General features: G+C 37.5%; 1 protein-coding gene across 4 annotated transcripts in view; it reads right to left on the bottom strand.

Annotated features, from left to right (window-relative positions):
* The window catches only part of TRPM3 (transient receptor potential cation channel subfamily M member 3), a 424,148-nt gene that overhangs the window by 30,118 nt on the left and 376,528 nt on the right, over window positions 1-17,502 (bottom strand). For 2 of the 4 annotated variants that reach the window (XM_072031293.1, XM_072031292.1), the window contains exons 17-21: window positions 15,360-15,527; window positions 14,290-14,415; window positions 7,609-7,749; window positions 2,781-2,909; window positions 328-579 (exon numbers count right to left, since the gene is read on the bottom strand). In XM_072031293.1, the coding sequence (XP_071887394.1) occupies window positions 328-579; window positions 2,781-2,909; window positions 7,609-7,749; window positions 14,290-14,415; window positions 15,360-15,527 (816 nt within the window). The remainder of the gene's footprint in view (window positions 1-327; window positions 580-2,780; window positions 2,910-7,608; window positions 7,750-14,289; window positions 14,416-15,359; window positions 15,528-17,502) is intronic. The other 2 variants (XM_038170832.2, XM_038170831.2) reach the window with 1 other exon arrangement.

Below are 17,502 nucleotides of genomic sequence, written 5' to 3'. Positions count from 1 at the left end.
TTTACTGCAAATGAGGTAGATGGCTTTGCTACTGAAGAGAGATCTGAGAGAAAGACAAACAATATATCATCTAACAGAATAGGCAGAGTCTAATCCCCAGTTCTGGGGGTCTGTGCAGATGATCTGATTCAATAAGGACCTGATTTTTAGCTTACATGAAAATACTAATCTGTTAAGAAAAAAAAAAACACACAACAAACAAACCACAAAACAAACAAAAACAAAACACAAAACAAAAAAACACTGGAGTGATTTAATTGGCCAAACCAGAGACACTGAATCAAGAACATGCTGGCAAAAGAGAACGAGTTCATCAACTTTTCTTACCATTTTTCCAATCATCATAACATATGGTCCCAAGTACTTGTTTACTCCGAAGATGTCTAGTAATCGTATATACCAGTAAATGATGTTGACACAGTATATGACCCGGCCATCACTCCGGAGTGGCAGATCTTGCAGACGGAGAACCATCCCAACAGAGAACAGCAGGATGGCTATGAGATCCGTAACATTCCAGTACTCTTGCAGCCAAACTTTTACCTTCTGTAACAGTTTCCCAGGCTCTGACATCAATATCTGAAGGACACAGGACACAGAGAGGAAAGGAGCTGAGTTGCCTTAATTTAATAATTATTGCCTTAATTATTTGCTGAAATAAAGATAGGTGCCACACTGCCCACAACCAAAACTGATAGCTCCCTAGCATATAATACTGCATGTACTCTCTGATTTTTTATTTTTTATTTTTGTGAAACCTTCAAATTCTTCTAGTCTTAGCCTGCATCTATTTGCAAAATATTTTTTTAAATAAAAGGTATATAATACGTACACATATATATACTATATATATATATATATATATTAAAAAAGGAATAAAACCTTAATTCCTCTGAAATCCCCCCCAAAATAGAAGAAATGTAGGTATGACTTTCTGTTTTTCAAATTGATTGATCCTAGTTAGAGTCTTAGAATAGAGGGAGAAACAAAGAAAGGCATTTAATCAGGAAATCCACTGTTAAAAACACTATACATTTAAAGAAAATTATTCTAAAGTATGTATCAAAATGTCAAGAAATTTGTTACTGACCATAAAGATCTGGGATTGGCATTAAAACCAGTAAAAGACTAGCTATCACTTGGACTTGTTTTTGAAAATTCAGTTCCACAGCTGACAAGATAATTCATAAAAATAATTAATCTTACCTTATGAATTTATCACCATTTTATTTGCTAGATCATTTGGGAGAGCTGATTGTTTTCCTGAATTACTGCTGAAACTATTCCTCAAGTGATTTCTATGAATAATTCCTAGCTTTTAGTTAGTTAACAAGCTGTTTGTTTTAATTTTCTATATTTAGCCTGAGAACATTTGAGCAGACTCATACAGTTCCTTAAAGAGAGGAATGTCGTTCTTATAATTTTCTTATAATTCATTTTCAGAATGAATTTTAGGCTCATCTTCCTTGAACAATCTCCAACATCTGCTTAGAAATTCATTCCCACAAATGCTCTTGATAAACTTTTGTGGAAAGGACAATTTAGGGTGAATGATTAGATATAAATGGCACGCTCCATTCCTGCCAGCAGTCTCCCACCTACTGAGCCAGCGGTGCTTTGTCTCCATCAGTGCTGCAGAGCCCCCGTGTGGCTTGCCGCCTCTATTTCCCTTTTTCTTTTGGTTAGCGAAGGACACTTGCTCAATTAATGTCTTTTCCTCTGCTCTTTTATTTATAATGTAGTTTGCCGTGCAGTGTTTGAAACCTATATTTGGAGTCTAAGTGGCTGTTGCAAGACCATTTTCTGCTAGTCCTCAAAAACATTTGCTGCAGAATATACAGACGTAAATGGCAACAAATTCAGCCCAGGGGTACAAATGTGCTGTTTCAGCTGAGGTCAATGGGACTTGCACCTACACACATCAGGGATGAATTTGGCCTCTGGTGGCATTGTGGAATAAATGAGCATTTGGCCAAGTGAAAATGGCACAGAAGAGGCTGCGGCTGGGAGAGACCATGAGGGGCAGGGGATGGCAGAACAACATCACTCTGCCTATAGACTGAGCACTACCTTAAATAATTTCTTAGCTCTATGTGTCTGCTCTAGCATTTTTAGGGAGACGCATGCTATTGCTGGACATAATTATGAAGAAATTTCATGATTAAAAAGGGGAGAATCTATCCAAAATATACTGTAACACTCATCATGGATCTAATTTTTCCCCCAGTTATGTCTGTTTTTATTTAATGCTTTCACACGAGATACTTGGACAGACAGAACAATTGTAAATTTTGAATGAACTCTACTTTTGGTGAGGATTCAGGCATAGACTTTTTGGTTATCATTCTATTGTCATGTCTCTGTCCATTCCATTATACTCTTATCTCCCTTCTCTATTCCTCAAACATACTTCAAAGCCTAGGCAACATTTCAAGGATGATGGCCAAGCTTTAAGGTATATCAGAATCCCACCCCATACTTGTGAATGGCATTTGACATGCATCATGCAGAAATCTGAACAGAGAAATTCCATGCAAGTAAGGTCATTATACAAAGAAAGAAAGCGATTCTTGGTTTAAAAATGGAGGAAGATAGAATTTTTAATGCTGTCTTTTTAACAATCCACCTGCTTTTCTGAAAAAAAAATGAGAAATTTTATGTTAAACCCATTCATCAGAAAATATCCTGAGAAAAATAATAAAAAACAAATATTAAAATGCATAAAGACACACCACACATTGTATTTTTCATTCTGGCTTTTGTGGTTGGGTTGACTTTACCTCTCTCATCTTCTCTATTCCCAGAGTGAAAATGTATGAGATGACAATCCATTCCTGTGTAGATGGCCAGCGATCCATCTTCACTAACACTATATAATTGAACAGCATCAAGTAGCCTATATATGCCAGCTGTAAAGAAACAAAATTAAATGAATATTAGTAGTCACTACATTTACACATCTGAGCCAGTTTCTCAGGTGTGATTTGATGTTCCTAATTCCAGTGTAACTAAACAGACAAAAGAAAGATCAGAGAGTACTCTGGGTTTTAAGCTCACGTTAACATACTAAACTCAGATTAAGCTCATACTAACATATACAATATAGAATCTACAAAATACATGTACATATATCCTCTCCTCTAGCTACAGCTGCCTCTCCAACAAAACTATATTAATACAGTCCCTTCAGATTTTCCCACAGTGGTGGGGACTACCATTTCACATATCGCAATGCCGGCTACCAGACACTGATTTACTAAGTTAACTTGTGTGAATACTTCTCCCCCATCCACTTCTAATAACAATTACTTGTCCAGCATCCCTGCTCTTTGCTTCCTCTCCTTGTTCACCCAACTTGGGGTCACTGACAATTCATGTCCTTTTTGCACAATCCTTGCTTGGTATCCAAAAGGTTCTAAGTATCATTAGACATGTCCCTAGTCAATGAAGTACTGCTTTAACTTCCACCATCATTCCTCCCCCAAATACTGCTACTCCTACTTTGCTGCAGCAAGTAGCCATGCAAAGTCATACATTCATTTGCCTTGTATTTTCTGCAATTTTTTGTTTTGTTTCATTTTCTTTCTTCCCTTCTCTAATACATCTACTTTCTGGCCTAATTTTTGATACAAAGGAAAGTATGGTTGAAGTTTTTGGTTTCTTTTTCTTTTCTTTTGTCTATGTTGAATATAATTGGTCAGTCAAAGAAATACAAGTGAGCAAATAGTATCAAGTTCATGAAACTCAGAGAAGCCTAACTGTTACTTTGGAGTGTGGGCTGTAGCAAAAGTGAGCAGTTGGGGCTGGGCTCTGTGTTGACCAGAATCCCTCTTCATATCTACTTTGCTTTTCAAACAGAAGCCCTACAAGAACCTTCACCTGAAGCCAAATTTAAATCAGAGAAAAGATGATTCAGTTCTGTGCATGAACATTTTAATAATTGTTCCAGAATGCTTAGTACATACATTTGTATTACAATACAGTTCTTTTGCAGTTCCATAATATCCACAACTATTTTGTACTCAGTATCAGACTTCAGATGAAACAACCCAGAGGGTCTTAGTACTTTGGGATGGGATTATTTCAAGTGTTCAGCACCTCACAAAACATGATTTATAGTCTTGCTGTATTTGTTACAGAAAATTGCTTCTGCTCCGTGTAAAAGGCACAGGATTCTTGTTTCCCTTTCAGTTGCTGGTTTTAAGGATACTTGAGAATTCCTTACATTGTCCTTAAATATCTGCACAGATAGAACAACCAGTTGAATCACAGCTTCTCATATGCTTAAAACAGAGGAGAAAATGATTTCACGGGTCTTTCAGTTTGTGAGTAAAAATGAATTGCAGATTTCAGGTCTGGAGATATCTTGGTTTTACCTCACCACTCTGGAAGGAAACTGAGAGCAATATTGATTTAAGTCAGCATCTAGAGTATTGGCTGAGTTAGCCGAAAAACTATTTGGGCAGGCAGAACTACAAGATTTTCAGTGTAACTAGGGGCTTTTGATTTTAATTGTTTTTCTTTCCTTTCTTGTTGTTGTTGTTGTAATCACTATTGCTGGTTTTTGTCAATCAAAAATTACTGAAAGTTACTGGAATTTTTTTTGCGTGGCAAAATTTGGTTTAATCTTGATTTAATGATGAAATTATGCTGACATCATACCTTTTTAACCCAAGAAGCCATCCCTTCAGACCACGGGTGACTTCCTCCATCTCCCTCTCTAGGAGGGATGGTCCTTACAGGAACATGTTCTAGTCCCACACTACTGTCAAATTTTAGTAGGGATGCAAATACTGGTAGTCAAGATTTTTTGAAAGTGCTATTACACAAGTAACTAAACCTTCTTTATTTTGCTTTTACAAAGAGCTACTGTCTGCCATTTTTACCCCTGAGTCTAGTATCTGAAGACACTAAGCAGAGGAGTAGCTGCTAGGAATTTTCTAGGATGGGTTCCTCCCTGCCCTCCTGTGGATGTTGTCCTATTTTGTGTATACTTCAATATGCACCACTGTAAGGGACAAACCTGGAAACTGCAACCAGCAAGAGAGTGCTTCAAAAATGAAAGTACTCTCCTCTTTTCTCACAGATTGCAATAATTAAATGATCATAAAGTGACTTGCTTCCAAAATTAAAAACTTAGGACGAAGCTGTTCTGATGCCTGGAACATGACTCTTTTTGGGGATTCAATTCCCTTTGTAACTCTTTCTTCTCACAGGAGGTAGAAATGGGGCTTCTCGCATCATGACAACATCTCAATGTAAAACTCGTACTTCAATGGGGAAGGCTGTCCTCTTCTTATTGGACAATCTCTGGGCTGAAACCTTTGAATCATGATTTTCAGTGCAACAGCCACAAAAATAGAACAGAGTAGTTGACTTTTGAAACTACTGCATGCCCAGAGAGAAAGGCAAAATTCCTTTTTGGTTGAGAAAACGCTGTTTATTTTAGCTCATCTGCTGAGCCAAAATATTTCTTACACAGAAATTTCCACATCTAAAGCACTCTTGTTTATTTTAAAAATGAAGGTGGATAAAGACAGGTCGATACAGAATAATCAAATGATTTTAAATGGCATGCAGAAGCCACATTTCTTACATTTTGGAGTGTGGTATGTAAAATTTTGAAGATTGCTTTTGAAATCTATGATTAGTGTATCTGCCCGTGCATTTGTCGTGTGATAGGCTGCAAAATTTTAATGCTCATATGAAACATTTTTTTTTTTTCTGTCCTGGAATTCCTGAACATACCCACTGGTCAAGCATTGCAATTGGAATGCACCTTAATTTGCTCTTGAAACTTGGTACAGGCAAGATCCGACTTTAATAAGTGACCTTAAGTGAGACCTGCCTCAGGACTGTAGAAACAAGTCTAAAAGGCAATATAATATTGATCTTTCTCCCATTTCAAAATTGAGTTAACAGGGAAAGCCAGTATGTTTGTTTCTGTTTACAGTGAAAAGACTTTTTTGGTTATACATAACATATATAGCAATTGATAATGGGACCAAGTTGCTGCTGAGGAGTTTCTAGACTCATCATGCTGATTAACCTCTAATGGCCACAGTTCAGAAAGCAGTAACTTCAAGTTGCCAAACTGGAGCTATTTGCTAGCATAAGCAGTCCACTACAGTTTGGTTTCTATAAATGTGAGTTGTTTCTGCTGTCTGTAGACATATTGTCTGGATCTCAGTAAGGCAATTTTTTCTTTTAAGAAGTCATCTACAGAAGGAAGCAAACAAATGCATTCATTGTTATTTGCTGTGATTTCAGCAGAATGATGGAAAATTTAACTGGGATGGACAAGAAGTCAGCTGAACAACTCCATAGTGACAAGGCATAATTAATTGCAATATGCCATATTCGACACACGTTTTGACAAGATAAACTTAGAAATCCCCAACAATGTAAAATCTACTGTCTCCTTACATGATTTATAGCAATACTTCTCAGAACATGTAGAAGCTGTTTCCTAATATCTTACCAAGAATTGCCTTGATGCAATCCTATTCAGAAAGGATTTGGACAGTATAAGGATTTGGACAGTATCCTTGTATTCTTCAGATTTTGTTCCTTTTTACAGAAACTTACACATATTTGAAGACTATTGCATTCCTTCTGCAGGACTTTTTTTTTTTTTTTTTGTCCTTCAAACCAGTACACATTTTTCACATTATGCAGAAACTGAAGTGGTTTACAATATTCCAGTGAAGCTGATTGAAAGGACTAATTTCCACGTTCATTTTAATTTTGATGTCATCCTTCTACATTCCAGAGCCATTTACAAAACTTCATCATCCAAGCTTTGAATGAAAATATCAGATGGTACCTGATGTAGAAGGGACCCTAATAGAATCCTTTCCAATCCCTGATTCCAGCTGGGTAGAGAATAATTAACATCAACTCTTGAGGATCAATCACCAAAAACCTTTTTATCTATGTAATAACTTTAATATAGCAATTACTAAAGTATCTGTGAGAATACCTAGTAAAATTTTTGACTTGCTATAGTCAAAATATATGACCTCAGCTGTTTTCTGTCCCATCTCCAAGGTTTGTTTCTTTATAACATAGGGATATTAGCTTGGTTTGACTTAGTTTGTCGCTGAAAAATGTATGTCGGTTACTATTCATATTTTTGTTATCTTGTGGCTACTTACGCAAACACTTTCTTTAAGAGACACTTTGCAGACTAGTAAAATCAACAAAGCAAAAATGTTCCAAGAAAAAATCTGTTCTGTCTGTTTCATATTTTCATCAGTTATTATCTGATTTGAGATGATGATTAAAACCAGCTTTGTATTGGGCTTACTATTGGAAACACTCCTATTGGGAATTCCTTGGGAGCACCGATTGTAGCAAGCTACTACTTATTGTACTTGACAAAAAGTTTGCATGTAGTGTTTAACCATTAACTTCCTAAATAAAGTGTGCTGAATTTAAAACACTTTGAAAGGTTTGCAAGTGCTATCTGACTTCTTCACAACATGTTATTAAACTATATAAGCCCTCCAACGCACACAGACACAGACTTTCAAAGAAGAACACAATATGACTTTAACCCAATTCCGGTACTTGTCCAAATCAGTAGTAACAAGAAAGATATCTTACTGTGTAAAACCAAAATTTAACAATAGGAGCATTGTAGAATTCATAAATCTTTCTTCCAACAGGAATCAGTCTGTGTCTGCTCTGAACTTCCTCTTCCTCTTTCTTTCTTGAGGATTCTCCATTCCCTCGACCCAGCATTGCCTACAAGAAAGGACACTTTTATGTTCCTTTTTTTCTGAAGAGCAAATTAATTTTTTTTTTAAATTATTATTTATTTATTTATTTTTAAATTTCAAATGGAAATTATTCCAAACTTATCTGATTTCTTATCTTTAGACAAAAACAAGTGACCACAGCCATGTGCAAAATATTTCATTCTCAGATTATCTTTTATAGAGGAAAGATGCACTTTAGTTCCTTCTAAATTGACAAAGTAATGCTTTGGCAGAAGGCATCAACACTAGTGTGAAATCCTTGAAAGGTGAACAAAAAATGAGATGTGAACATTTCTCCTTTTGGCTGTATAGACAGCAAGAGTTTTTACCTGACAACAGTTTCTTAGTATGCACTTCACAATAAACTAATACATTCAGAAAACAGATAAGTTTTGTTTTTAAACAATCAGAAGATCATAAAGCTGATACTGACAGTGAACAACAGGAGGAAAGATGAGTTGGCAACTGCTGGACTGGGAGCAATGAAACTAGTGACAGTTGATTCTGTTGATCACATTCTGTTGATCACAGGATGCATCATAGACCATGATACCACATGGATGTAGAGGACCAAGGATGCAGAGTTCACTGCAACATTAAAGCCTTAGATCACAAGATCCTTCTACATGACCACAGCTTCTTCTATAATGAAGTTCCAGAGTGCTCATGCACTACCTCTGGTACACACAAACTGTAACTTTTGTACTACAGACTCGCTGAAAATCTACTGTGAGCTACAGAAACATATACTTAAGAAGTCTTCAGTTATGAGTACAAAGCTATCATGCAAAAGATGCTAATACTATGTTTACTCTTAGCTTCATACTCAGCTTCAGAGAGAAGTGGAAGGAGTAACTGAACAACACACTCCTGAAGTTAGTGCTAAAAGAAGTTACCACTTTGTATTTAGTGTACAGACTGATCTATTAAATGTTCTTTTGAAAAAAAAATATATTTATTTATATATAGTAATAGTGGATTTTAGTTCCCTGTGTACAGAGAAAGTTCTTACTACTTAGTTTCTTAGTTTGTGGCAACAGCTATAGACTACAACATACTTCTGCACATGAAAGCAACTGCAAGAATCAAGATACAAGAGTCTTAAGTAATTACAGAGGGATTGCACAATGACGGTCTTACTGAAATACTTTTACAATATTTGTACAAGTAGATCAAAATATTTTAGTACTTTTATGTTAACTGAAGTAAACTTTCAACATCCCTGAAGATAAATTCTTTACTATGTGGGTTTTGAGGCACTGGAACAGGTTGAAAAGAGATGCTGTGGATGGACCATTCCTGAAGGTGTTCAAGGCTGGGTTGGATGGGACCCTGAGCAACCTGACGTAGTAGGTGGCATCCCTGCCTGTGACAGAGGGGTTGCATCTGAATTGTACTTATGGTTCTTTCCAACAGAAACCATTCTGTGGTTCTATGATCCATAACTTAAAAATATGGGAAACTAAATCACTAAAGAGAACAATGATATGGCAAAAATAGTCTTGAAATTAAGATGTGTTTTTTTTTTTTTTAACTGTCTCTGTGGTCTCTTAATTCATGAGGATATTCAACACATACTTAACTAGTGAACTTCACTACTCACATATTTGATTGTAAGAATCACATACGGTTCTCATACAGGTCTTTGGTCTAAAAAAAATAATTAAGGCAATGACCACTTTTTTTTTCTTTCATATTTTTTTCCTTTCAGTCAGAGTAGACATTTGTAACATTATTAGGACCATGTATAATCCTAGATGCCTGCTCTCTAATATTTCCATTTCATTTAATTATGCAGTTAGTTTTTTTCTCTGGTTTATTGCTTTCCACGTGATCTCTTTTAAGCCTGAATATGACTGTGCATGGATGTTGCCTTTGACACTTCTAATAACATTGAACAAAGATTCAAGACACAGGTATACCATACTAAAACTAGCCTGCTGATAATGTCTTGAAACTGTAGCATTTTTTTAAGTTACCTTTTTCCATTACCTTTTTATGCCTGCTGATCTCTGTTTATTCCCACAAATACATATAAAAAATGTATATTAAAAAAATTAAGACACCCCCTGCTGATTTTCACACAGCCCATAAAAACCCTTTAAAATCCAGAAGGAGCTTCATAAAAAAACAAAAATCTGAAGTAGCTGTGTCCTGGTTTCAGCCACACTTGTAAACATAGAAGTATATTTCTTATTAGATGAGCAGGTAATCTACAAGAATGGGAGACTTATTGCATATACCTGTGGTAATAGAGGCTATACAACCTTCACAGAACCCTGAGTATCATTACCTGAAATCTACAAAACCAAACTGATTCCCCAGTCTTTAAAAATAATTTATTATGCTTTGAAAATATTCTAGCCTAGGAAGGTAATTTCTTTGTTTCTCTCTACCTCCTGACACTGTTTAGGGAAAAATGCCATCTGGTGCTTCAGATTTTTCTGCAGCTTTTCCCAAGGCTTTGTGTCTGCTGTCCTCTGGTGCCCAAGAACTTTGCAGGAGAGTGAAAATAAAAGCTGGCAGCTTTAACAAATGAGTAGTCCTGTGCTTTTGTGAAGGGGATTATTTTGCAGTCTAAATCCTTCAAAATATTATAAAAGTAGTATTTCTGAGATATCCTTCACCCTCATTGAAATCAGTGAGTTTTGTGTGTCTTAAGGATAAAGCTCCTTCAGAGTGAAGCTGTATGCTCATGGATGCTGATTTCTTGTTTCTTATTGCTTTTTTGTTCATAAATGATGCTCTAATTTTATCTTGTTATATTTTTGAATTAACTGCATACTGTACAATACTATCCTCTCCCCTCCCCCATGCTACAGATGGGGAATTGCTCTGAGATGGCTGGGGATTAGATTTGTCCTAGTGTCCCTGACTGTTAATTATATCATGGTATTAACAATTTGAAAAGCCTCCCCATTAGAAACATACAGAAATAACCTAAGTCACTGTCTTAACTGAATAGCTGCAATGCCAAATATGAAAAAATGTGTTTCCAGTTGGAGGGGGAAGCGAGAAGGTGGGAATAACTCAAGACACTGCTCTGTGTAGGCGGCATCTCTTTCTCTAATACACAATTCTGTCCATGATTCACTATGAGTCATGCAAGGTAAGCCTGACAGCAGTGCAACAGTAAATTACTGTACAACTGCATCATTGTGGCCTGAGGGGGTTGATGTGTGCGTACTTTTTACATGGAGATTTTCTGTCTCCCCCCCCCCCCCCCCAATTTTATTTTGTTTACTTGAGGACTGGTCATTGACACAAAACCAGGACAGTTTTGGGCTCTGCATTTTTTTTGTTAAGATATGTTAATGATTGAATGATATTTTATCTGTTTTTATAATTAAATAGCAAGAGTTTTAGTCCTGTTAGCATGATCAAAGCTCTTCACAGTTTATCGTTAGTGAAATGTACATGCTACACATAGACATACCCTGTACTCACAATGAACTAGTGTGGAAATAGTACATAGATGGGTGGACATACATGCCATACCTCGCCCTGTACATCCCCTTGTATCCTGCAGTGTGCACAGAAATGCTACCTCCGTGCTAATTGTTCCAGGGCTACTGCTCTCTGCATTGAGCTGCTGGCAGGAAAAATGCCTTTGTGTTCTAGGTGTAAAAAATTGGATTTTGCACATGCTCATTGGTTCTTTAAGGTGAACAGAGAGCAGATATAAATCATTAGGAGCTCAGCTCTCCCAGCTGCTGAGCACTGTGAGACATGGAGAGCGCTGGAGCATGAAAGTGATACATGAAGTTTCTGAAACACTCAGAGAAATGGAGGGAAATCCCTTATTATGGAGAGGTCCAGCACTGGTGCTTCTGCCTTGTGAGCCCCAGCAGAATTTCCCACTTTTGTTTTCCAGATGGGTTACAGGGGTGCCTCACTCCTGGCATGTGAGATGCTGCAAGCACTGTGGTTAGTAGCATGGGTGAGATGGCGTGGGGGCATGATGGCACTGCTCTTCAACCTTTTCTAGGTTAAAGACTGCATTTTTACTGATTTGGTTAGTCCTTGCCATGGAAAAAAAAAGCTAAGCATATGTACTATGGGTAAGATACAGGTCTGCCCAGAGGCCTTGTTGCTGGTGAACAATCCTAACTCAGACTTTTGCCCATGGAAGTTCAAATTTCCTATTTAGTATGGAAAATTATAAAAATGCAGCAACAAACAAACAAACAATCTTCTAAAGGACTTTAATGAGTTGTTCTGTATCGTGAAATAACACCATTTACTGGGAAACTAGTAAGTGAATAAAAAGGCACCGAAGGAAGATTAGGATGCTCCTAATTGCAGTTTCTAGAACCATTGTTAAGGTGAGGCTAGCCCACTGAGGTTTCTGACCAGCCTAAAAATTAGCACCTAAAGTAAGATTCTGACCAGGACATTGTACAAATACAAAATGTCTCTGGCCTTCAGATTTTAGTGCCTTTCTGCTCCTCTAGGTCTTAGTAAGAAGGATTAATAACTAGTGGCTCCTTCTATAAATTCTGGTAAATTGCTTGGAGCCAAGGGAATGGTGATGAGAACAATATTTGAGAGTGGTTCTGTGAGTAGCTGCTATGAGGAAAGTCTGTTGCCTAGCATCTAGGTGTTAAAGGAATGTGTGCCCAGCACTCTCAAATATGTGTTATAAAGCTAAATGCAGGTGTGAGTAACAAGTAGTTTACAGTAAATAAACACTGCATCTTTATATAGTATACCCAAATGTTCACCTACCTACCAGTTCCTTTGAGATGAGAGTAAAATAAGCACATATAAGCAGATGCACCCATGTGGGGACTTCATTGTTGCTGTTCTCTATATGATCACATTATTCTGTACAAGTGAGATGTAAAATACTGCAAAAATCACATCAACCTGATCCACACTAGAAAACTGCAGTCCAGACTAAGGAATTGACTCTTGTTCTACCATTAGTCTGGGCTAAACTTCACAAGAAAAAGATTTCATAAGAAATCAATTCACAGATCTTGATTATATGTGTTCCCTTTATCTTAGTAATACCTTTATAAAAATTTGTGTGGTCATAAGATTACAGGAATACACATATTTCAGTAGTATTCTGTGTGAAGGATTATGAATAAAACTAAGCAGACTATTTGGATTACAGATTACTTGCTAGAAATGGATTTTTGAGGTGACAAAAAGTGTTAGTGTTCTTAGTTTGACAATGTTATTTGTTTAAAGTTGAAGCTGAACAAAGCTTGGAAGGCCAAACCATGGAAAATTTCGGATTTTCAATAATCCCGTGTCAAATAAACAGATTTTAAAAAAATGCACTAACCCCTTAAAGAATCTATTTGTTAGTCATGAAAATGAAAAAAAAAAGGGGGGGTGGGGAGGGGAATGCACATTTCACTTTGAATATAAATAATATTAGTCAAGATTAAAGTTAATCACTGCACCAAAATATCAGTTATTAAAACAGATTATATTACAAATGCTTTGTAGCAGGTGTTATGAATAATCACAAAGTATGTTTAGGATCAATGGCTGATCTATTGAACCAGAGTTCAGCAACTGATTAAACATTTGTGATATCAAATCATAACCATTTATTAACCTTAATGAACTATGAATAAAGTATCCTGAGTATAATGGTAGCTAAAAGTTAAAGTTCTCAAAGGCGCTTCCCAAAATACCTGTTAGATATCCTCTCATTAGTGGAGAAGAGGCCAGATCTAACATGTCAAGCAATTTGACTTAGGTCAGAACAACCCAAAATTCAATCTGAAATCCTTTCTTATATCTAAAATATGTCAGTAGCAAAACTCTCCCTGACACAGTGCCTGAAAAGGACTAGGTATAACTACCTACGGTGTACAACCACAGAAATATATGCAAAGTTCTCTGCTAGCAAGTAACTTCTCCTTACAACTGAAGGGCACAGCTGGCATTGCTCTAATGCCCTAGGAAGAAGCTGCATTAGAAGTCCTAAAACATGCTACAGGTAATATGGGCAAAAAAATAAGTCAAAGTGTGTCAAGGATTTCTTTTCTTTTTTTTTTTTTTTTTTTTTTTTCTGAATTTTGTCAACAACATGGGGGTACTCCTTACACTTATAGAAAAATTGTATCTGTCAGAAACTTTACTAGAAAGATGCATCAAATCTGAGGGAGTAGAAGGGTGGATTCACAAATGGAAAAGAGCAATAAGATTGTCAGCACACTGTAAGGAGAAGGGAGGGAAAAATCTAAGATTAATTTAGAAAAGCATATACAGTTCAGCACATCACTTCCTTGTAGCAGGAATCAGAAGATAAAAAGGAAACAGTATTGTAGACAAGAAACCAGGAGCTGGATTATTAACTGCAGAGATGGAAATGACTTCCTCCCCAAATCTCTCCCACTGCCAAGAAAAAGGCAGTTTACAAAGTGCTTATTTGATTTGAATAGGCACTTCATGAGTGGATCAGAAGCCAGGGGTAATACTTTGCAATTGACAGCTAATGAGTGGAGAACAACCCATAGTGGCTATTCTGGCTTCTGGTCCTTCCCAACCACCAGGTTCTTGCCTGCAAGCGAGTCCTGTAGGTGGATCTTGTGGACTGCTCCTTCGGCTTGCCTGCATATGGGGTCCTGTAGGCAGGTCCTTCTGCCTGCCTGCAGACGGGGTCCTGGGGGCAGCTCCTGCTGTTTGCCTGTGGGAAACAGTCTTTTTTTTTTTTTTTTTTTTTTTTTTTTTTAATTAAGCAGGAAAATCCCTTTTTACTTCTACTCCTCTGTCCTAACCTTGAAGGACTAGTGTTGAGCTTTAAGTGTCAAAAGACACCACAACCAAAACTAAAAGCAAACTAAGCTAAGGCCTGATAACTCCTGATAACTATGGTTTTCATTCCTGATAATTTTAACTCCTGATACCTGCATAATTTTCAGATCTTTAGCTATTTAATTCTCTTTGTCTTGTAAATTATTAGCATAAGACTATATTACAATACAGACAAGATCTTTCTTACACCGTTCTGCTGATCTATAAAAGCTTTTAGCAAGGGCTGAGCTGTCTAGCTACTTGCCAATGTCTTCAGTTGATTAAAAATGCATGTGTAAATGTGTGAGAGGCACTGACTACAAATTCATAAATGGTTTTGAAAAATGTCACCATTGTTTTTCTTGCCTATTTGCATGCTTGCCCTCTAATTAACTAACAATCAGTAAATAAATTTCTAGCTTCCACAAGTCTTTGTATATTTCCAACTGAAAAACAAAGAAACAACTCCCCTTCCCCAACAAATTGTGAGCATCTTTTCTACCAGAAAGGTGCACTCCCTTTATCATGGTCAAGTTTTATCAATCCTGAAATTTGAATTTATCTGAATCTTGAATTTATTTCAGATAATGCAGCATCAAATTGGATCAAAATATGAAGATATTACGTTACAAAGTGGTGCTTCAGTATCACCACGTACTACTGCAACATCAAGACACAATGATGACAAATTATTTTGATTTGTGCTGAAGAGGTGGGAGCATTAGGAGTGGTATCCTATCATCTGCTTAATGTATCAGATGACCTACAGCACCCATAAAATAGCAAACTGAGAGCACTGAGGCTGCTCTCAGTTTGCTATTTATTGTCAGCTCTTACGGTGAGTTCCATGTCCTCCTCCTCCTTTTCCTTCACTGGTTTTTCTTGTTCTTCTGGCTCCTTTTCTTGAAGATGGATCTCATTGGCCTGAGACATGTAAGGCATATCATCTTTGTTCTTGAACTCCAAGCTGAGAATTGAAGGAGGAAGTAGAATTCCTAGAATTACCTAAAGCAATGATAATAATGATAACAATAATCATCACAATACACAGTACAATCATGATGGTTATTTAGTGTCAAATGGAACAACTCCCTTGGGACATTTGAGAAAATAAATATACTTGCACAAGTGAGTTTCTATGGCAATAAAGTATTTGTCACTTGGGGTAATGTTTTCGGAGCTCTGTAGCGAAACAAAGCATGTGAATTCTATTACCACTGCTATGAGTGCTATGGCTAATTGTCTCTCTTGAGTATTTTATCTCATGAGATAAAATGCTTTCTCATCAGATTCGTATTGTTAATACATGAATGCGTTTACAAAATATTATAGAGGGTCAATGACAGGTGGTATCTTGGCTATGTTCAGACTTTGGACTTGCTGATTTCTGAGTTTTACGTACTAGAGAACATCAGTGTAAATGACAGACAGGAATTATCAATTTTAATAGACAGGGTCTCAAGCTCCCTGCATCCATACTTAATACATACAGGTAGTCAAGACATAAATGTGGATCTGAGGACAGGAAGCACAGTCATCAGTAGCAAATGCTGATATGCTTAGCTATGCAGTTCCCTTAGATTTTGCTTCCCTAGCTTGGCAGCCCACACTATGCTCATGCTAATACCGACTCCTCCTTTTCTGCCTTCTCTATTACGCTGAGGGAGTGCAGAAAAAACATTACATTTACGTTGCTATATGCAATGAATAACACTTGGGGTATAACTGAAGAGATATCATAACAATACAAAAAGAAGTGGCCAGTCTGTATTCATAAGCACAACAGCCTTTTCTGTTTTTGCTGGAATCTCTGGAAAATCTCAGATGACAGTGAAACCAGTTAGCTTGTCAGCTGGCTGGGGCTGGTGACTGCTTGTGTTTGTCTCATCAGCAGGCAGAAGGTGTGTGTTACTGAAAACACCCAGGTTATTGCAGTTAGCAGCAGTGAGCATGTGCACAGCCTGCTCCCAGCCTTGGACAAACTGAGCACCCGGCTGCCTGCACTGCTCCTGCACCCAGCTCATTCATCAAAGGGTAAAAAGCAAACCTGAATTCCCCGAGAGAAATCCAGGAAGGATTCACAATTGCCTCTCCCCTTCCCCTTGGTGCTGCACCTCCCTGGTGGGATGATAAGAGAATTAGGCTTCTTGCTGTTTGCCAGTTTCGATGGCATAAAATTATTTGTGGGAAATAATCCATGACTCATACTTGTCAATTATCTCTTCTCTGTGTTGCCTCCTGCTCATGGAGCCTGCTTTATCTTTAAATGGGGTCTGCTAATGAACTTCAATGGAATAAAACACAGAATGCAAACTGAGCAAAGGATCCTTGTGAGGGGCCCAGCTATTATCAGAAGCTGAAAGGAAACAGCATGTTATCTTTGTTTATTCAGTGTGAAAGGAAGCTCCGTTTTATGACTTCAGATGTATACGCTGTAAAAGTGAAAACATGCAGTGGAAAATTAGGTGCTGCAGGGACCACCACCTGCCCAGGTGGAGTATCTGCAAAGCCAAGCAAAGAACAAGGTAGCAGTCCCCCATGAAGCGCACAGAGCCCATGACAGTGCAGCTCCTGAGGGAGGATGGTGAGACTCCTGTTAGTCACTTACTCCCATTCATCATCATTACTGCATTATACACAGTATGATAATAATGCAAGCAGTCATCACCGTTCTCACCATTACCAAACAACTCTTCACACAGCAAAGCAGCTGAGCAATTATCACTTCTCACACACAGAAATCATACAGGAAAGAGAGGGCCTTCCCTGAAGGTGCTGTCATCTAGGGGGAAGAGAAAACTCCTGACTTTGTGCTCTGGTGAGAACTCTGGTGGAAGTGGCAGCCTAGGTTTCTTCTGAACAGAAATTCACATCACAGAACCCATCTTGCTCTCTTAGCAATTATGCAGGTGGAAGTAAAGCTTAAGCATCTTTGGAAACTGGAATACCATCTGTATCCCCTTGGTTAGTTCCTTCAGGG

Source organism: Anas platyrhynchos, chromosome Z, assembly GCF_047663525.1.
Source record: "Anas platyrhynchos isolate ZD024472 breed Pekin duck chromosome Z, IASCAAS_PekinDuck_T2T, whole genome shotgun sequence".
NCBI lineage: Eukaryota > Metazoa > Chordata > Aves > Anseriformes > Anatidae > Anas > Anas platyrhynchos.
The sequence above is the reverse complement of the archived record's forward strand: the minus strand, read 5'-3'. Positions and strand labels throughout refer to the sequence as shown.